The sequence below is a fragment of the Carcharhinus amblyrhynchos genome, chromosome 18 (assembly GCF_965287045.1).
Source record: "Carcharhinus amblyrhynchos chromosome 18, sCarAmb.v2.hapA, whole genome shotgun sequence".
Classification (NCBI taxonomy): Eukaryota; Metazoa; Chordata; class Chondrichthyes; order Carcharhiniformes; family Carcharhinidae; genus Carcharhinus; species Carcharhinus amblyrhynchos.
In genome coordinates, this window is record NC_137341.1 from 8,456,292 (window position 1) to 8,476,957 (window position 20,666).

The window sequence follows — 20,666 nt, forward strand, 5'->3', positions numbered from 1 at the left end:
GTCATTGCAAACCCTCTCCCACACCAGGCTTTTGTTCTGAAGGTTGATACATTTTTCTTGTAATCTCTCATAGCTACAGTTTAATATCTAATACATTTTTCTCCCTCTCTTCAGTTCTGATGAAGGGCTAAAGGACTTGTTTTCTGTCCCTACAGATGCTGCCAGATCTGCTGAGGTTTTCCTCTGAGCTTTTTGAGAATAACTGTTTTCTAAGTAATACCTTTTCGTGAAGTTGTGACCTCCAAGGGCAGTAAACTTCAAGGTCACAACTTCAAGTGGTTATCTATGAGTGTTTATCATTGGAATAATTGGGTGCTTTTCTGGTTGGCAGTTGGTGACTCGTGGCGTGCCGCAGGGATCGATGCTGGGGCCTCAACTGTTTACCATATACATAGACGATCTGGAGGAGGGGACCGAGTGTAGGGTAACAAAGTTTGCTGATGACACAAAGATGAGTGAGAAAGTGAATTGCGTGGAGGTCGTGGAAAGTCTGCAGAGAGATTTGGATAGGCTGAGTGAGTGGGGGAGGAACTGGCAGATGGAGTATAACATTGGCAAGTGTGAGGTTATCCACTTTGGAAGGAATAATAGTAAAATGGACGATTATTTAAAAGCTGCAGCATGCTACTGTGCAGAGGGACCTGGGGGTCCTTGGGCACGAATCGCAAAAACCCAGTCTGCAGGTGCAGCAGGTGATCAAGAAGGCGAATGGGATGCTGGCCTTTATAGCGAGGGGGATAGAATATAAAAGCAGGGAGGTCTTGCTGCAACTGGACAGGGTACTGGTGAGGCCACAACTGGAGTACTGTGTGCAGTTTTGGTCCCCTTATTTGCGAAAGGATATATTGGCCTTGGAGGGAGTACAGAGAAGGTTCACCAGGCTGATACCGGAGATGAGGGGGTTAGCTTATGAGGAGAGATTGAGTAGATTGGGCCTGTGCTCGTTGGAGTTTAGAAGGCTGAAGGAGGATCTTATAGAGACATATAAGATAATGAAGGGGCTAGATAGGGTAGAGGCAGAGGGATTCTTTCCACTTAGAAGGGAAACAAGAACTCGAGGGCACAGCCTCAAAATAAGGGGGGGTGAGTTTAGAATAGAGTTAAGGAGGAACTTCTTCTCTCAGAATCTCTGGAATTCTCTGCCCATTGAAGCAGTGGAGGCTACCTCATTGAATATGTTTAAGTCACTGGTAGATAGATTTCTGATCGATAAGGTAATTAAGGGTTATAGGGAGCAGGCGGGTAAGTGTAACTGAACCACTATCAGATCAGCCTTGATCTTATTGAATGGAAGGGCAGGCTCGAGGGGCTAGATGGCCTACTCCTGCTCCCATTTCTTATGTTCTGATGAGTGAGTTTTTGCAATGCCCCTACTCTCCTAGCCTGCATCCTAATCTCCTCCATATCCTTCGCGTTGTAACACAGGAACAAGGAAATCCATTCTTTACCCCTCCCCAGAACAATCCCTTTTATTTGTACTGACATTAAATTCTGTGGCTATGAGGAAGTCAAATGCTTTGGGTGCACAAAAAACCCTCCAGGAAGCACAGTTTCATGCATGTGAGTTTTGGTTTTATATTTCAATAGATTGCCCTGAGTACCTGTGGGTCCATACGCAAACACTGTAGCATTGTATCCAGAAATGACACCATTAATCAGGTCCTTAGTCGTGGCCAGGTAAACATCCTCCTAAAAGAACAATAGACAAATTATGCAATTTAATTGCGGTCATCAAAGTGAGGAATGACAGTTATGATAACCGGGCTATCACAGATAAGGTGAGCCTCGTCATCACATTCTCCTCCTTGCACCCTGGTCTCTCAGTATACACAGTTCAGTATGCAACTCCAACCTCCCAGACTCAACCTTCCCTATGATCTTTCCGTACACTCTGTTACTGGACCATTTTCCGGGTTCCAAAAATCACCCTGCGTGTGTTTTGATTGCTTTGACCATTGATTCTGTCCACACTTCACACTGCTTTGGGAAAGCAGCCAGCACAATCATGGACTCCACCTCGACATACTCTCTTCCACCTTCTTCCGTCGGGAAAAAGATACAAAAGTCTAAGAGCCAACCAACTCAAGAATAGCTTCTTCCCTGCTGCCATCAGACTTTTGAATGGACCTACCTTATATTAAGTTGACCTTTCTCTACATCCTAGCCATGACTGTAACACTGCATTCTGCACCCTCTTCTTCCCTATGAATGGTATGTTTTGTGTGTTTAGCGTGCATGGAACAATACTTTTCACTGTATCCCAATACATGTGTCAATAATAAATCAAATCAACATTAACAGATTCCTGAGGTGGCCCCAGGAATAAATGGACAAATCCAATGGATTGTTGCAATATTAAGAATTGCTTCAATATTAAGAATAGAAACACAGCTTCCAGCGGCAGCAGCAACCAGACAGCCCAGTTTTCAACTGACACTCAAGTTTGGGTCACTTAACACAGGGTTGCACAGCCCTGATACAACTCATCCCAGGGAGCAAGAAGAATTATGAGGGTCAAACTCCAACAGCAATAAGAAATGTCCTTTGAGGCTCCTGCAGAAGTCGGATTGATTGAAGTTAATGGAGCAGCCCAATAGACGGCACGGTGGCACAGTGGTTAGCACTGCTGCCTCACAGCACCAGGGACCTGGGTTCAATTCCAGCCTCGGGTCACTGTCTGTGCAGAGTCTGCACATTCTCCCTGTGTCTGCGTGTGTTTCCTCCGGGTTCTCCGGTTTCCTCCCGCAGTCCAGAGATGTGCAGGTTAGGTTGACTGGCCGTGCTAAATTGTTCCTTAGTGTGTAAAGATGTATAGTTTAGGGGATTAGCGGGGTAAATGTGTGGAGTTACACAAAGAGTGGAATGCTCTGTCAGAGAGGCAGTGCAGGCTCAATGGGCCGAATGGCCTCCTTCTGCACTGTAGGGATTCTAAGCTTCAATCGTTCTACTTCCTTCCCCACAGGAAAGGGATACATTGAGCTGAAAAAGCAAAGCATGTTAAGGCAACAATCGGCTGACAAAAATATAAACAGAGCTTTTATTGAGGTTAGTAGAAGAAATGAAACATAGAAATTAGAAGGAATAGGCCATTCAGCCCTTCAAACTGCTGCAACATTCATTTTGATCATGATCATTGAATTCAATATTCTGATAACGCCCCCCCCCCTTCTTCCCATATCCCTTAATCCCTTTAGCTCCAAGAGCTGTAGAAACAAACTGAATTGTTGTCACTCTAAGTGTTGTCCTGTGGTTAGGCTCCAGTCGAGGCTGATTAAAGTTTTCGGTCTCTGATAGATATCTAGGTCCAGAGGGAAAGATGCTTGAGCATCAGCCCAGTCCTAATGGGCACCAGGCTGCAGGCATCAGACTAGCAATACCAAAACTAAACTGGCAGTCACCCCACTGAGAGGGCTGGGGTGAACAATTGAAATACCTCACCAGAGCAGCAGGAGGTTGGAGTATAGATGTGTTGTTGCTGTGTAAAAGTACGTTTACAGTGTATTAAAATTATGCTACACAAGATCATAGAGTCCCTACAGTACAGAAAGAGGCCATTCAGCCCATTGAGTCTGCACCTACCACAGTCCCACCATATCCCTACACATTTACCCACTAATCCCTCTAACCTACACATCTCAGGACCCTATGGGGCAATTGAGCATGGCCAATTAACCTAACCCGCACATTTTTGGATTGTGGGAGGAAACCAGAGGAAACCCACGCAGACACGAGGAGAATGTGCAAACTCCACACAGACAGTGACCAAAGCCGGGAATGGAACCCAGGTCCCTGGAGCTGTGAAGCAGCAGTGCTAACCACTGTGCTACCCTATAAAGGATGCAAGCTGTAAAACACATCAACATTCTGTGGCACTGATATCCCTTAGTGTGATTTCAGCACCAAATTGTAATCATCTTTAACATGCTCACAAATATAATAGTAAATATATAAAAGTTAATGCAGCGAAGGGTCACCTTGTTGTAACATAACAGAGAAAGCTCTGTTGAATTAAATTCTTGCCTTATAAGCACGACATTATGAGGACACACACAAAATTGTTTCCTACTCAGCGTGTCTCTACCTGGGTGGAAGTGTCATCAAACACTACATCAAACATAAATGTCCGTTCACGGGATCGATTCGCTCGCAAGATGTCATCTGGATCTTCCGTTGGATCCATCAAAACAACCATCTACATTAAAAAAAATCCAGACAAAGAATATTGAACAGAGAGTTGGGAGGTGAATGCAGTTTCAGAAACACGGCAAAAAAGCATTGGGTGGAGATGAAGGAGAGTTAGACATCTAAAGGATGTGTTACAAAGGGCAGCTCGGACTGAGGAGCTAGCTTCGTTGCATGTACGATGGGCTGAATGGCCTCCTCTTGCGGTGGAATTTCTGTATTTTGTGATCTTTTTGTGATCATGTGGAGCCTTGCCCAATATCAACTGGGAGGGAGGCTCATAAGGGGCCGACGCACAGTTGCCTAACAGTGCATGCCTGCGAAATGAGGTTGCTGCCAACAAGATTACTTGCTAGGCATCAACCAAAGGACTAGCATTATTGTCACTGAACTCATAATCCAGGGACCCAGGTTCAAATCCCACCACAGCAGATGGTGGAATTTGAGTTCAATGCAAATGTGGAATTAAAAGTCTAATGATGACCATGAAACCATTGTCGATTGATTTAAAAACCAAACTGGATCATTACTGTCCTGTGGGGAAGGAAATCTGCTGTCCTTACCTGGCCTGGCTGACATATGATTCCAGAGCTACAGCAACTGCCCTCGGGATGGACATTAAAGGCTGGCCCGCCAGCGCCATCCATGTCCCATGAATGACTGTTAAAAGGCTTTGTCAAAACTCTGACCTGCTTTGACAAAGGGTCGTCTGGACTCGAAACGTCAGCTCTTTTCTCTCCTCACAGATGCTGCCAGACCTGCTGAGATATTCCAGCATTTTCTCATTTGGTTTCGGATTCCAGTTTCCGCAATAATTTGTTTTTATCCAATGGTTTCATGGTCATCAGTAGATTCTTAATTCCAGATTTTTTTTTACTGTATTCAAGTTAAAATATAAGTTTATTTATTAGTCACAAGTAAGGCTTACATTAACACTGCAATGAAGTTACTGTGAAATTCCCCTATTTGCCACACTCCGACACCTGTTCGGGTCAATGCACCTAACCAGCACATCTTTCAGACAGTGGGAAGAAGCTGGATCATCCGGAGAAAACCCACACAGACACGGGGAGAATGTGGGTCAGACAGTGACCCAAGCCGGGAACTGAACCCAGGTCCTTGGCACTGTGAGGTGGCAGTGCGAGCCATTGTGCTACTGTGCTGCTCACCATATGTGGAGATGCCAGCGTTGGACTGGGGTAAACACACAGTAAGAAGTCTCACAACTCTCCACTCATCTGACGAAGGGGCAAAACCCAAAAGCTTGTGGGGTTACTATCAAATAAACTTGTTGGACTTCAACCTGGCGTTGTGAGACTTCTCACTCTGCTCACCGTATGCCATGGCAGGTTCGAACACAGATCTCCAGAGCATTCGCTGAGTTTCTGGATTAATAAGTCAAGTGATAATACCACGAGGCCATCACCTCCCCTGATTGCCTGGGCTTTCTGGAGACCAAGACCTTGCCAGCACCTGTTTTTAGATGTGGATTTGGAACTGTAAAAGCCTGTATTCAGAACCCATGTTAAAATACCTCCCCTGATATTCTGAAATTTGAATATCAATATGTTGACCTTCCTACAAGATGTCTTAGCATAATCCCCATTTAATTGAATTATTCTTGCAACCAACCTTTCCAGTTGGCCCATCAATAAAGCACAGTTGTACATTAAAAGCTTGAGGGCATATTTTAATTTAGCTGTTTGGATCAGTGTTCTGACAGATGTTAAATACAATTTGATATGCAGTGCTTCTTTTATAATGCATTACCTTTGGAATCTGAAAGGGTGAAATTAAACATTAACGTTTAATCCTTAAACATTCATTCCCTTCACCACCGACGCACAGTGGCAACAACATACTGTTGTTGCTGTTTCTCCTCCTGCATCTAGCAGGCTAAATTTCATCTGCTCTCAAAGCGACCAATTGTTTTTCTGGAACAACTTGTCAGGCTTTCTTTAATTCATTTGTGGGACATGGGTGTCGCTGGCTGGCCAGCATTTACTGCCCATCCCTAGTTGCCTGAGGGCAGTTGACAGCGCTGTGCCTCTGGAGTCACTTGTAGGCCAGACCAGGTAAGGACGGCAGATTTCCTTCCCTCAGGGACATTAGTGAACCAGATGGGTTTTTACGACAATTTGCCTGTCATCAGATGCACTCACCATCAAGCATGGCTGACCAGGAGAGTGTGCCCCGCTCTTACCACTTGCCATTGGAAGGATTTTGCAGGTTGATACTCAACAAGTTGGCCACTGTGGGATCCTTTGTCTGGTTCGCTTCAATTAAAAGACTCCATTTTCAGACATTTCTGCTGACATAGCTAACTAAGCTTCAAAGCTAACATGGCCTCATTTCAAACTCAGCAGGCATTCTGGGAATAGTTTAGCAATTGACTGCATTCTTTGAAAGTACAGTGCAAGGTAAACAGACTTTCTCACAAGCCTAAACAGACGCTTTCACAGCCACACAGCTGCCAATTTTTTATGGAAGTTAGGGACACAGTTTGTACCAGCAATTTCAATAACACAGGTTACAAATAACGTATATTGTTGCATTTCAGTGCTTTTGAGTTCAGTGTCCAGTCTTGTTCTTGAGTTCAGCGAGTATTCAAGATTAGTACAGGTGGCTGGCAGTGAAAAGTTTTAACAGGCGGCACAGTAGCACAGTGGTTAGCAATTCAGCTTCACAGCTCCAGGGACCTGGGTTCAATTCCTGGCTCGGGTCACTGTGTGGAGTTTGCACATTCTCCTCGTGTCTGCGTGGGTTCAGAAGGATGAAGGGGGATCTTACAGAGACATATAAGATAATGAAAGGGATTGGTAGGGTAGAGGTAGAGAGATTCTTCCCACTCAGAAAGGACAGCAGGACTAGAGGGCACAGCCTCAAGATAAGGGGTGGGCAGTTTAGAACGGAGTTGAGGAGGAACTTCCTCACTCAAAGGGTGGTGAATCTCTGGAATTCTCTGCCTGTTGAAGTGGTGGATGCCACCTTGCTAAATATATTTAAGTCACAGGTAGATAGGTTTTTGACAGACAAGGGAATTAAGGGTTATGGGGAGAAAGCGGGAAAGTGGAACTGATCCACTTCAGATCAGCCGTGATCTCAATGAATGGTGGGGTAGGCTCGAAGGGCTAGATGGCCTAACTCCTGCCCCTATTTCTTATGTTCTTATGTTCCGGGTACTCCAGTTTCCTCTCAAAGTCCAAAGATGTGCGGGTTAGGTTGATTGGCCATGATAAAAAAAATTGCCCCTTAGTGTCCTGAGATGTGTAGGTTAGAGGGATTAGTGGGTAAAATGTGTAGGGATATTGGGGTAGGGCTTGGGTGGGATTGTGTTCAGTGCAGACTCGACAGGCCAAAGGGCCTCTTTCTGCACTGTAGGGTTCTATTTTCTAAGCCAGTTTCTCCAAGTTAACTTTTCTTTTTATTTTCATTTCTGCAGTGTTAATTTTAAGTTTTAGTCAATAAAGAAAATAATGTTTTAAAAATCGTACCAAGTGCTGCCTACATCCATTCTGACGAATGAATGAACCTTCCTTAGCTATCATTTCCCGGAGTGGGGGTCGAACCCAGAGCTTCCGGCTCAGAGGCAGGGACACAATGCACTGTGCGACAAGACCTTCACAGTTGTGTGTCTCATCTACAAGTTGCACTGCAGCAACTCACCAAAACTCCTTCAACAGCACCGTGATCTCTATCCCCCAGAAGGACAACGGCAACAGAGGCATGAGAATGCCACCACCTCTCCAGGCAAGTTCCCCTCCAAGCCACTCGCCATCCTGACATGGGAATATATCACCATTCCTTCTGGGTCAAAATCCTGGATCACCCTCCTTAACTTTAATTGGAATGTATCTGCACCACATGGACTGCAGCGGTTCAACATGGCAGCTCAACACTACCTTCTCAAAGGCAATTAGGGATCATAGAATCCCTACAGTGCACAAGGAGGCCATTCAGCCCACCTGCACCAACAACAATCCCACCTAGGCCCTATCCCTGTAACCCCACACATTTACCCCGCTGATCCCTCCAACCTACACATCCCGGGATACTGAGGGGCAATTTAGCACGGCCAATGCACCTAACTTGCACACCTTTGGACTGGGAAGGAAACTGGAGCACCCGGAGGAAACCCACGCAGACATGGGGAGAATGTGCAAACTCCACACAGAGAGTGATCCAAGTTGGGAATCGAACCCGGGTCCCTAGCACTGTGAGGCAACAGTGCTAACCATTGTGTTGGCTCAGCCAGTGATGCCCATATCCTGTGAAATAATAAATTAAATTGGACATGGAGAGGGAGGTAAAATGCATTAAAACAACTATTGTACGGTACGCTCGATACTTAATTCTGTTGGAGTTAACAGACAGAATACGGATCAGAATGCATTACAGGTACCCTCGTTTCTGGCCAATTTCACTGTTTCAGATTACAGCTGATCCATCTGACCAGACTGAAAACCATCCCTTCTATAATCTCTCCTTGCTGCTGGTTTCAATCCAGTTGTTATAAACTCAGTGGGGACAAACAAACCAAAAGAACAAAATGTACCAAATTACAACGAGAAAATCAATGAACAGGTTTCTCTTTTACTGTTTCCACTTTAGCAATCAAGCCAAAATCAACATAACTAAAACCTGAGTTAACAAGCAAAGGGCAGTCAATAGTAACTATAAATTATACATTTAAGCCCAGATTCAACACAGACAGATCTCACATGTTTACTTGACTGCGCATTCAGGATTCAAGGCACAAAGCACAGCCACAAAATCCTTCAAAACTCTGAATAATCTCTGGTAAAATTCTAACTCCTTTCCTTTGGGGATTTAGATCTGACCCCCAGCTGCTTGCAGCACCCACCCAGCCATGGACACTGCCTTCACCAAAATAAGAACTCTCACAACACCAGGTTAAAGGTTTATTTGAAATCGCAAGCTTTCGGAGGGTTGACTCAACTCACCTGATGAAGGGGCAGTGCTCTGAAAGCTCGTGATTCCAAATAAACCTGTTGGACTTTATCGTGGTATTGTGAGAGTTCTTACTGTGCCCACCCCAGTCCAACGCCGGCATCTCCCACATCATGTTCCCCAGAATGGCACACATCCGCAGAACTTTCTCAACTCTGCTCAACATGTTCTTGATAGTATGGGAGGATCCACACTATCTTCAACTAACAGAAACATCTGCAGCTGCTGTGTATTTGCCCATTTCCAGCTCCTGGATCCAACCTCCTTCTTCTTCAACCACCCCGCACCGTACAACAGGAGTCAGAGCTCAAAAGGCTTTGGTTGGAATCTTATCACCGTTGATGCAGGCTGGACTTTCCCACCGCAATGATGGGAGATTTGGCTGACTGCCAAATTCCCCGACCTCACTGCAGCGGGAGTGTGGTGCGAACGGCAGGCAAGATCACGCCATTTGTGTCTTTTATCTTGTTTCAAAAAGTATCGATTTCCCCAGAAACCTAAAATTTTTGTTTCTCAGTTACAGCCTAGATACCTAAAGGCTCCAGTTATAGAGTCATAGAGGTTTACCACATGGAAACAGCCCCTTCAGCTCAACTTGTCCTTGCCACTCTTTTCTTAAACCTTAAGCTAATCCCAATTGCCCGTGTTTGGCCCATATCCCTCTATACCCATTGTACCCATGTAACCATCTAAACACTCTTTAAAAGACAAAATTGCACCCGCCTCTACTACTATCTCTGCAGCTTGTTCCAGACATTCACCATCCTGTGTGCGAAAAAACTGCCCCTTTGGATTCTTTTGTATCTCTCCCCTCTCACCTTAAACCTATGCCCTCCAGTTTTAGACTCTCCTACTTTTGGAAACAGATATTGGCTATCTAGCTGATCTATGCCTCTCATTATTTTATAGACCTGAAAAAGGTCACCCCTCAGCCTCCTACGCTCCTGAGAAAAAAGTCCCAGCCCATCCAGCCTCTCCTTATAACTCAAGCCATCAAGTCCCGGTAGCATCCTAGTAAACCTTTTCTGCACTCTTTTTAGTTTGATATTATCCTTTCTACAATAGGATGATAGAACTGTACACAATATTCCAAGTGTGGCCTTACCAATGGTAAGTTGTCAAACGTACAGCTTCAACAAGATGTCCCAGCTCCTGTATTCAACGTCCTGACCAATGAAACCAAGCATGCAGAATACCTTCTTTACCACTCTGTCCATCTGTAACTCCACTTCCAAGGTGCTATGAACATGTAACCCTAAATCTCTTTGTTCTATAACTCTGCCCAACGCCCTACCATTGACTGAGTAAGTCCTGCCCTGGTTCGATCGACCAAAATGCATCACCTCACATTTATCTAAATTAAACTTCATCTGCCATTCGTCAGCCCATTGGCCCAATTGATCAAGGTCCTGTTGCAATCCGAGATAACTTTCTTCACTGTCCACTATACCACCAATCTTGGTGTTATCTGCACACTTACTAACCATGCCTACTAAATTCTCAACCAAATCATTAATATAAATGACAAATAACAGTGGACCCGGTACTGATCACTGAGGCACACCACTGGTAACAGGCCTGCTTTTTAAAGTTTTAAAGTTTATTCATTATTGTCACAAGTAGGTTTACATTAACACTGCAGCGAAGTTATCCCCTAAAAAGTAAAGTTTATGAGTAACAAGTAGGTTGACATTAACACCGTTAACATTTACTGTAAAATACGCTAGTCACTACAGTCCAGTGCCTGCTCGAGTACACAGAATTTAACATAGCCAGTGCACCTAACCAGCACGTTTGAAAAACAACCCTCTACAACCAGCCTCTGTCTACTGTCATCAAGCCAGTTTTGCACCCATTTGGCTACCTCACACTGGATCCCGTGAGATTTAACCTTATGCAACAAACTACCATGTGGACCTTGTCAAAGGCCTTGCTAAAGTCCATGTAGACAACATCAACTGCACTGCCCTCATCTACCTTCTTGGTTACCCCTTCAAAAAACTCAATCAAATTTGTGAGACATGATTTTCCACTCATAAAGCCATGCTGACTGTCCCTATGTTTCTAAATGCCTGTAGATCCTCTCTCTCAAAATAACATCTATCAACTTACCCACCACAGATGTGAGGCTCACCAGCCTGTAGTTCCCAAGCTTTTCCCTGCAGCCCTTCTTAAACAAAGGCACAACGTTTGCCACCCTCCAATCTTCAGGCACCTCACCTTTGACTATTGATGATTCAAATATCTCTGCTAGGGGACCCACAATTTCCTCCCTCGCCTCCCACAATGTTCTGGGATACACTTCATCAGGTCCCGGGGATTATTTACCTTGATGTGCTTTAAGCCTTCCAGCACCTCCTTCTCTGTTATATGTACACTACTTAGAACATCACCATTTATTCCCCAAGTTCCTTAATATCCGTACTTTTCTCAACAGTGAATACTGTTGAGAAATATTCATTTAGGATCTCACCCATCTCTTGTGGATCTGCACATAGATGACCTTGCTGATCCTTAAGAGGCCCTACTCTCTCCCTTGTTACTCTTTTGCCCTTTATGTATTTGGAGAAGCACTTTGGATTTTCCTTTGCCTTATCTGCCAAAACAACCTTGTGACCTCATTTTGCCCTCCTGATTTCTCTCTTAACTCTTCTCCTACACCCATTATACTCTTCAAGGGATCCACTTGATCCCAGCTGTCTATGCATATCAGGTGCCTCCTTCTTCTTCTTGACTAGAGTCTCAACATCCCGAGTTATCCAGGGTTCCCTACTTCTACCAGCCTTGCCCTTCACCCTAAGAGGACTGTGCTTACAGTTGTCAGAAGTGACCATTTCTGTTGTCTATCTGAAAACTACTGACGCTGTGCTTGGAAACCACGGACACTGTGACACAGTGAAGCGCTTTGGTGAATTTTGTTATGTTAAAGGTGCTATACAAATGCACTTCATTGTTGTGAAATATTAGTACCAATAAATACTAATCACCCATTAATAATAAATCTAATCCACAGGGCACTGATGCATTTTAAAATGGATGTTGTTGGCTAACCTGCAATTCTTCAGAGTTACATTGAGGAGCGTACAAACACAGAAAGGAGGGAAGAGATTATAAGTAATAAAAAAAAGGAAATATCACAATGGGACAAACTTGGTGAAATCTTTAACACAGGCATCATTTCTAAACATTATTTTGGATGAAGTTTGTCAGTTTCCTTTGGTGCAAAATTTAGAGGCGGAAATTAATAAATCATTTAATTTGACTGATGAGTGAAATATTCAAGATTTGCTTGAAAGTGATTCAAGTTAGGCCGACAAAAGCCAGAATGAATATGAAAAGTGTCGACTGATTCTGTCTTAAGGCTGCTGTACAAGGGGTTAATACAACAGTTATGCTAATCAGTTAATGATGTGTATCATCTTGTAACAGTCACGGCAGCAGGTTGCGTGCCACAGACTGTAGAGAGATGGAACATAAAGAGACATACCTACACTGGAATATAAACGTGTAATGTGTATACAATGTTAATAAAGCTGTTTGGAGTAATCCTCCTGGGTCAGACCAGTGTGACCCAAGATAAGGCAGGCCACACAAACTGTGTACGAAACATGGTGGCAGTGAGGGGGACACTGATCTGGGTGGGTGCTATCGACGGAACACCCACAGCACAAAACTGGAAGAAATTCTGTTAGGTTTCAGGGAGTACGATTTTGCCTAAGGAGGTGGCAAAGTGGTAACGATGTTAGGTACCAAGTCACTGCCCCGACCCTGCCCATTCAGAAGTCTCAAGGGCCCACAGAGGAACCAAAAGTGGGAGTTCCAGAAGAAACACTCTCTCCGTTATCGAGCAGCCTCAGGGCTGCGTGACACAGAGCAGGTTAGTTTGTTCATTATAAAGTTTTAAAGTTCATCTAAAGTTTATTCATTATTGTCACAAGTAGGTTTACATTAACACTGCAGGGAAGTTACCGTGAAAATCCCCTAAAACTGAAGTTTATGAGTCACAGGTAGGTTGACATTAAGACTGTTAACGTTTACTGTGAAAATACGCTAGTCACGACACTCCAGTGCCTGTTCGGGTACACAGAATTGAACATGACCAGTGCACCTAACCAGCACGTCTTTCGGACTGTGGGACAAAACCGGTCACCCAGAGGGAACTGACGCAGACACGGGGAGAACGTGCAGACTCTGCACAGTAATTCAAAACCGGAATCGAACCCGGGTCCCTGGCGCTGTGAGGCAGCAGTCCTAACCACTTGTGCCACACTGTCGGGAGATTCTATGGATTCCATGGACCTTCGGGTGTGATTAAATGTACTGCTGGAAGTTTCACCAAACGAGTTTCCCCAGATACGATGTGGAGATGCCGGTGTTGGACTGGAGTAAACACAGCAAGAAGTCTCACAACACCAGGTTAAAGTCCATCCAGTTTATTTGACGGTAGCTTTTGGAAACGCTGTTACTTTGTCAGGTGTGTGGAAGGGTCTGATCAGAGAAGGGCATCTGCGTGCCGTTATATTGTCCTTCTCTGATCAAAACTCTCCACTCGCCCGATGAAGGAACAGCGTTTCCCAAAGCTTGTGGGTTTACTATCAAATAAACTGGTTGGACTTTAACCTGGTGTTGTGAGACTTCTCACTGCGTTTACTCCACCAGCCATGAGTCAGCCAACAAACGCATGCAGCCAAAAAAAAACTCGATGGACTTTCTCCAGCAGATTGGTCTTCAATTTGTGGAGACTGCAGACCGACCCTGGAGGGTTGGCACACCCGGAAGCTGTGGTGTTTTAGGCAGCCTCTGAGGCAGTCCCTGAGCCGCTCTGCAGGTCGGTGAGAGCTGGAGACGATGTTGCCTGCCTGCCCTCTAGCAGCGGAACGATGCATTGTGTCAGAGGTGGGGGAGGGGCTCACAAGTGGGGGTGGGGAGGGGGAAGACAATGCCTTGTGTCGAGAAGCCGAGGCCCATAATTTAACCCCAATGATTCCATACAACCCGGGACGTCAAACAACCACTGAGAGCCTTACGTAATCAAAAATTAAACAAGATGTTGTTCACTCACTGAGATCAAGCCAAACAATGCGATAAAAATAAGAGGCTTTTGTGTTTGTGGAGACGGCTTCATAAATTACTCTTAAGAAGCCTCCCATTTATAATTCATTGCCTTCCTACTTCTGTGGAAGATTCCTTTCAGCAGTAAATAGTAAAAGGAGGGCAAGTTCTAACATGTTTGAAACAGCGTAATTGAATATCCACTATGCGATGAACACAATCGCAAGCGTTCAGTAAAACACTTCTAATTAGAAGCTAAAAGTCCCTATTGGTGCAGTCAATGTTCAGAGGGACAAAGGTGAGAGGAATTGTGATGCATTGAAATCTAAACAGAAACATAGTTTTAACCAAATGTGTTTTATTTCTGGCCGGAATTACCAACCTCATTGATTCCAAATCACAAATCTTCAAATACTTATTGAATGACTGGAATCCATTCTTCTAATTAGTCAGCAATGTGCTTTCAATGTGCAGCTCAAACAAATAGTGGAGAGCAATATTTTCGTATCCAAGGAGATAAGAGGCTGAAAGCAGGAGCACAAATGTGTGCGCAGGTCACCATGACTCAGACTGAATTAAACCTCATGAAAGAAGGACTGGAAGTGCACTTTGAACTTCCATTTAATCATGAGATACCCTTGTAGAATTTTACAGCACAAAGGGAGATGGTTTCACCTGTTCCAGTGCTCTGATGTGCATGTGCCGGTGTTGGACTGGGGTAAACGCAGTAAAAAGTCTGACAACACCAGGTTTTAGTCCAACCGATTTATTTGATAGTAAACTCACAAGCTTTCGAGGGGACTCCCTCTTCGTCAGGTGAATGGAGAGTTCTGGCCTTGGACAGCGCTCGGAGCCATTGATCGCCCCAAGGTCTGTTTCTCTGCTCTCTTCCCACCATCTTTCAAATACTTCCTCGCTCTCCTCTGATAAGCTTTGATTCCACTTTCACTGCTGCTCTCGATAGCAGTCTGAACAACGTTCATCCAAACCTGTGCGGCCCATACCCTAACGTATAACAAATCCATTACCCTAGTACGCACTGCCTTCCATCTAACTATTCAAAGAAGAACAACAAAGAAAATTACAGCATGGGAACAGGCCCTTCGGCCCTCCTAGCCTGCACCAACTGAATAAAGCCCCAAAGAATAAAGAAAATTATTGCACAGGAACAGGAAATTACAGCACAGGAACAGGAATTTCCTCGAATTTTAAATCCTCATCCTGAAATTTGGTCACATGGGCGGCATGGTGGCACAGTGGTTAGCGCTGCTGCCTCACAATGCCAGGGACCCAGGTTCAATTCTGGCCTCAGGTGACCGCCTATGTAGAGTTTGTACCTTCTCCCCGTAACTGCACGGGTTTCCTCTGGGTGGTCCATTTCCTCCCACACTCCAAAAAGATTTGCAGATTAGGTCGATAGGCCGTGCTAAATTGACCCTTAGTGTAAGGGAGATTGGCAGGTTAAATATGTGGGGTTACGGGCTTGGGGGGGATTGTTGTCGGTGCTGACTCAATGGGCCGAATGGGCTTTTTCTGCCCAGGAGGGATTCTTTGATAATGCAGCCTAACAGTTGAGGATCAACCTGCAAATTCTTCCAAAACACGCCAATGGAAGATGCTAAGAGTGAGAGAGATTCCTGGTCAGCTCTATAATGAGAAGCCTCTAATGTCCATAGCTCTACAACATGGATGTAAAAGCGTATGTTGCTGCAGCAAGTCGAATTCCAAGTGAACCGTAACACATCGCCACCAGAGTTGCTACGTAGATAGAAAAAGATTGTTGTTATCTCTGTTGGTTTATTTCTAGACAACCCTAACTCTCACAAACATGTCTACTTCATAATCAATCACCTCAGACTACTTAGCTCCAATTATTTTGTACAAATGCTTTACAATACAAATTGCACGCATGCTTTGCCTCTCTTTTTTAAGCAGGCTCTATTCTACACTGCTGTGGCTTTCCAAATAACCCAAAGGTGACCTCCAGACTAAGTGTGCCGAGAAGCCTTGCACAGCAGATAAATACTTGCAATTATATTTTGCCTTATCACATCTCCCCAGAAATGCCCGAAAGCATTTCGCACACAATAAATGACTTTGCATTGTAACGGTAATGTACTCTGGACAAGATAGCGCCATCAAGTCCTTATGTGCTCCAGCCTATCCTTCAGCTGTTTCCAAACCATACAGCAGCCTTCGCCTTTGTTTATCTCCCAAAAAAAAAACAGATGCCGATAGACATTTGCGAGTTGTCTGTGAAAAATCGCTTTAGCCTGGTTCAATGAAACCACTCTCACAGTGGTTAGCACTGCTGCCTCACAGCATGAGAGACCAAGGGCTCGATTCCCAGCTTGGGTCACTGTCTGTGCGGGTTTCCGCTGGATACTCCAGTTCCTTCACAGTCTGAAAAATTTTTTTTTTTAAAGTTTATTGGTTAGTCACAGGTAGGCTTACATTAACATTGCAGTGAAGTTACTGTGAAAATCCTCTAGCCATCACACTCCGGCGAGTGTTCGGGTACACTGAGGGAGAACTTAGCATGGCCAATGCACCTAACCAGCACATCTTTTGAACTATGGGAGGAAACCAGAGCACCCAGACGATACCAACTACAGAGACATGGCGAGGATGTGCAGACAGCGACGCAAGCAGGGATTGAACCCGAGTCTCTAGCACTGTGAGGCAGCAGTGCTAACCACTGTGCCACTCCATGCTGGCTTGATGAATTGGCCTTGCTAAATTTTCCTTCAGTGTACCCAAACAGGCACTGGATTGTGACAACCAGGGGATTTTCACAGTGACTTCATTGCAGTGTTAATGTAAGCCTACTTATGAGACTAATAAATAAACTTAAACTTTACCTCTAGCTAAGAATGTTGTGGGCTTGGATGCGACTAGGACAGAGGACTACAAACTTGCAGCTCCATGTGACTCTTTAACACCTCATTGCTGGCTCCCAACCTTTCCCCGTTGGATAAAATTGCTTCTAAAAGATGAAGATAAGTAAAGAGCCATGTTTTTTATTGTGGAGAAAAATAGTGAATCATTATGCTGCTTTTTAACAGGAGCAAATGATTGCTTTAACATACTCCAAAATAAAACTGTTCCAGTGGTACAGCTGCCATGGTTACAGATAATACCTTTGGTCTGTGGGTTTTATAGTTGTCACCATTCTTGTTTCTAATATAGCTGAAATGATAAATTAATCTGAATGTGCCACTCAAAGCTTCTATTTATTATGGGAATCCATAGCTGAAAAAAATAGGATCCCTACAGTGCAGAAGGAGGCCATTCATCCCATCGAGTCTGCACTGACCACAATCCCATCCAGACCCTATCCCTTTAGCTGGTCCCCCTGACACTAACAGGAAATTTATCACAGCCAATCCACCTAACCTGCACATCTTTGGACTGTGGGAGGAAACCGGAACACGCAGAGGAAACCCACACAGACACGAGGAGAATGTACAGACTCCACGGTGTCCCAAGGCTGGAATTGAACCCAGGTCCCTGGTGCTGTGAGGTTCAGTGTTAGCCACTGTGCCATCCCGAAAATGCATGCACTCTTTTCAATATATGAAAATTATGCAAATTTTACAAGTCAGTCCAGGGAACTGGTGGATGGGCAGGTAAGTGGAGTTAAGGCCCCAGTCAGATCAGCCATGATCTTATTGAATGGAAGTGCAGGCTCGATGGGCTGAATGGCCTACTCCTGCTCCTATCTCTTCTGATCTTCTGCATTCTACCAGATTCACTCAGCAACTTGTCCAACATTTGGTTAGACATGTGGAATTTTCATCTTGTTGCTGACAAATAGATCTTATTTTAGGTCATCCTTTCTTAAAAAAAGTGTTCTTCAGGTGAAGAATTTGCCACTGTGGGTCAATGTATTTCATTGCGGCTTTGACGGACAGCTCCATTATGAGATGTGGCATTTTTTTGAAAGAGATATTTATCTCAGCATGGACTTTAAAATGCTTTTGAATGTCCTGAGATCATAAAAGATCTGATGGAAAGACCAGTTCTTTCTCTCTCCCACCTCATATGAGAGTGATCAGGAGCTCCTCCTATTGTACTTTGTTTAGAATTATTTTTACTGGGATTTGATTGTCGTTGGCAAGGCCAACATTTGTTACCCATCCCTAGGGGTCATCACATCACGCCCAAACAAATGGAGCAGCAGAGGGCTGAGTGAGTGTTTCCTGCAGATGAACCTGCAGGGTCTTCTCTCTGTAATTGAGCAGTGCTGGTTACCTACACCATGCATGCACAATTCTATCTTACTCCATGATGTCATTGTGAGCCACAGAATAGTCAGAGGCCAGGAACAAAGATGGTGCCGCTCATATCATCACAGCTGTGGTTGTACGGCAGCATCCAGTCGAATTGATTCAGAACTGCAGGTTTTGACGATGCTGCCAGGTTTGCTGAGTATTTCCAACACTTTCTTTTAGTTTTAAGAGTCAGATCACCAACAACCTATCCTGGTCCCCCCCTGCCGACACTATAGTTCAGAAAGCCCATCAACACCTCTAATTTCTCAGAAGACTAAGGAAATATGGCACGTCCACTACTACTCACACCAACTTTTATGGATGCACCATAGAAAGGATCCTATCCAGAGCTTGGTATGGCTCCTGGTCTGCCCAAGACCGTGAGAAACTACAAAGGGTCATGAATGTGGTCCAGTCCATCACTCAAACCAGCCTCCCACTCATTGACTCTGTCTACACTTCCCGCTGCCTCAGCAAAGCAGCCAGCATAATCAAGGATCCCATGCAACCCGAATATTCTCTCTTCCACCTCCTTCCATTGGGAAAAAGATACAAAAATCTGAGGTCACGTGCCAACCGACTCAAGGGCAGTTTCTTCCCCGCTGCCATCGGACTTTCAATTCATTACTGAAGAAGATTGGTCGGTACTCACGGAGAGGGTTGGTGTTCCAGGTCAGGGCCCCTGTTCGACGCAGGCCTCAGGCAGTAAGTTTGGTTAGAGTAGGAGACAAGCTTACGGAGGTGGTGGAGGGGGAGAGGTAGAGGATGGTGAGGGGGAGGAGCAGCACCATGATATTGAGGAGGGATTAGATAGGGGTGAGGAGGAGAATGGCGCATGGGTGTAGTATCATCCTTGTGGTAAGGGTACTGGCAAGCTGGGCACAGTGGACTGACATTATTGGATTTCTACGCATGTGCAGGCGGGTAGTGGCATCCATACTTCAAGAAGCGTAATGGAGGACATGCCCCATCTACATCAACAGGGATGAAGGAAAATGGTGGCAATCTTCAAGTTTCTTGGTGTTCCGAGCACCAACAACTTGTCCTGGGCCCTCCATGCCTTCACTATAGTTAAGAAAGCCCACCGACACCTCTAATTTCTCAGGAGACTAAGGAAATTCAGCACGTTCACTACGACTCTCACCAACTTTTACAGAAGCACCAGAGAAAGCATTCTTTCCAGTTGTATCACAGCTTGGTATGGGCTCCTGCTCTGACCAAAACCACAAAAAACTACCAAGAGCTCTGATCATAGCCCAGTCTTTCACAGCAGCATGTTGGCAAAGCGGTTAGTACTGCTGCTTCATAGTCCCAGGGACCCAGGTTCGATTCTAGCTTCGGGTCAGCGTCTATGCACATTCTCTCTGTGTCAGCGTGGGTTTCCTCCCACACTCCAAAGATGTGCAGGTTAGGCTGACTGGCCACAGTGAATTGACCCCAGTGTCAGTGGGATTAGCAGGGTAAATATGTGGGATTACGGGAATAGGGCCTGGGAGGGATTGTGGCCGACTCAATGGGCCAAATGGTGTCATTCCTCACTGTAAGGATTCTATGAACACGCAAACTAGCCTCCCATTCATTGACACGGCCTACACTTCCCACTGCCTCAGCAAATCAAGGACCCCACGCACTCCAGACAATCTCTCTTCCAACTTCTTCCATCTGGAAAAAGATATCAAAGTCTGAGATCACGTACCAACCATGTCAAGAACAGCTTCTCCCCTGCTGTCGTCAGACTTTTGAATAGACCTATCATATATTAAGCTGATCTTTCTCTTCACCCTACCTGTAACTACAATATTATATTCTGCACCCTCTCCTTTCCTTCTCCCCTATGTATCGTAGATTCATAGAATCTCGACAGTGCAGAAGGAGGCCATTGGGCCCATCAAGTCTGTGTCGACCACAATTCCACACGGGCCATAGCCCTACATATTTTCCCTGCTAATCTCCTGACACTAAGGGGAAATTTGGACTGTGGGAGGAAATTGGAGCACCCAGAGGAAACCCACACAGACACGGGGAGAAAATACAAACTCCACACAAACTCCAACAAGGAACATTATAGACAGTTACTCACAGATCCAACCAAAGAACACACCCATCAACTCAACAGACTGATCGAGATCTTTGATCTGGATCTTCAGAGCACCCTCCATGTTCTCATCCCATGTACTCCCTGCTTTG

General features: G+C 44.9%; 1 protein-coding gene across 3 annotated transcripts in view; it reads right to left on the reverse strand.

Moving 5' to 3' along the window:
* Positions 1-20,666, reverse strand: part of LOC145354813 (kinesin-like protein KIF19) — a 159,338-nt gene that overhangs the window by 97,849 nt on the left and 40,823 nt on the right. For all 3 annotated transcript variants that reach the window (XM_080206312.1, XM_080206313.1, XM_080206311.1), the window contains exons 3-4: positions 4,082-4,192; positions 1,602-1,689 (exon numbers count right to left, since the gene is read on the reverse strand). In XM_080206312.1, the coding sequence (XP_080062438.1) occupies positions 1,602-1,689; positions 4,082-4,192 (199 nt within the window). The remainder of the gene's footprint in view (positions 1-1,601; positions 1,690-4,081; positions 4,193-20,666) is intronic.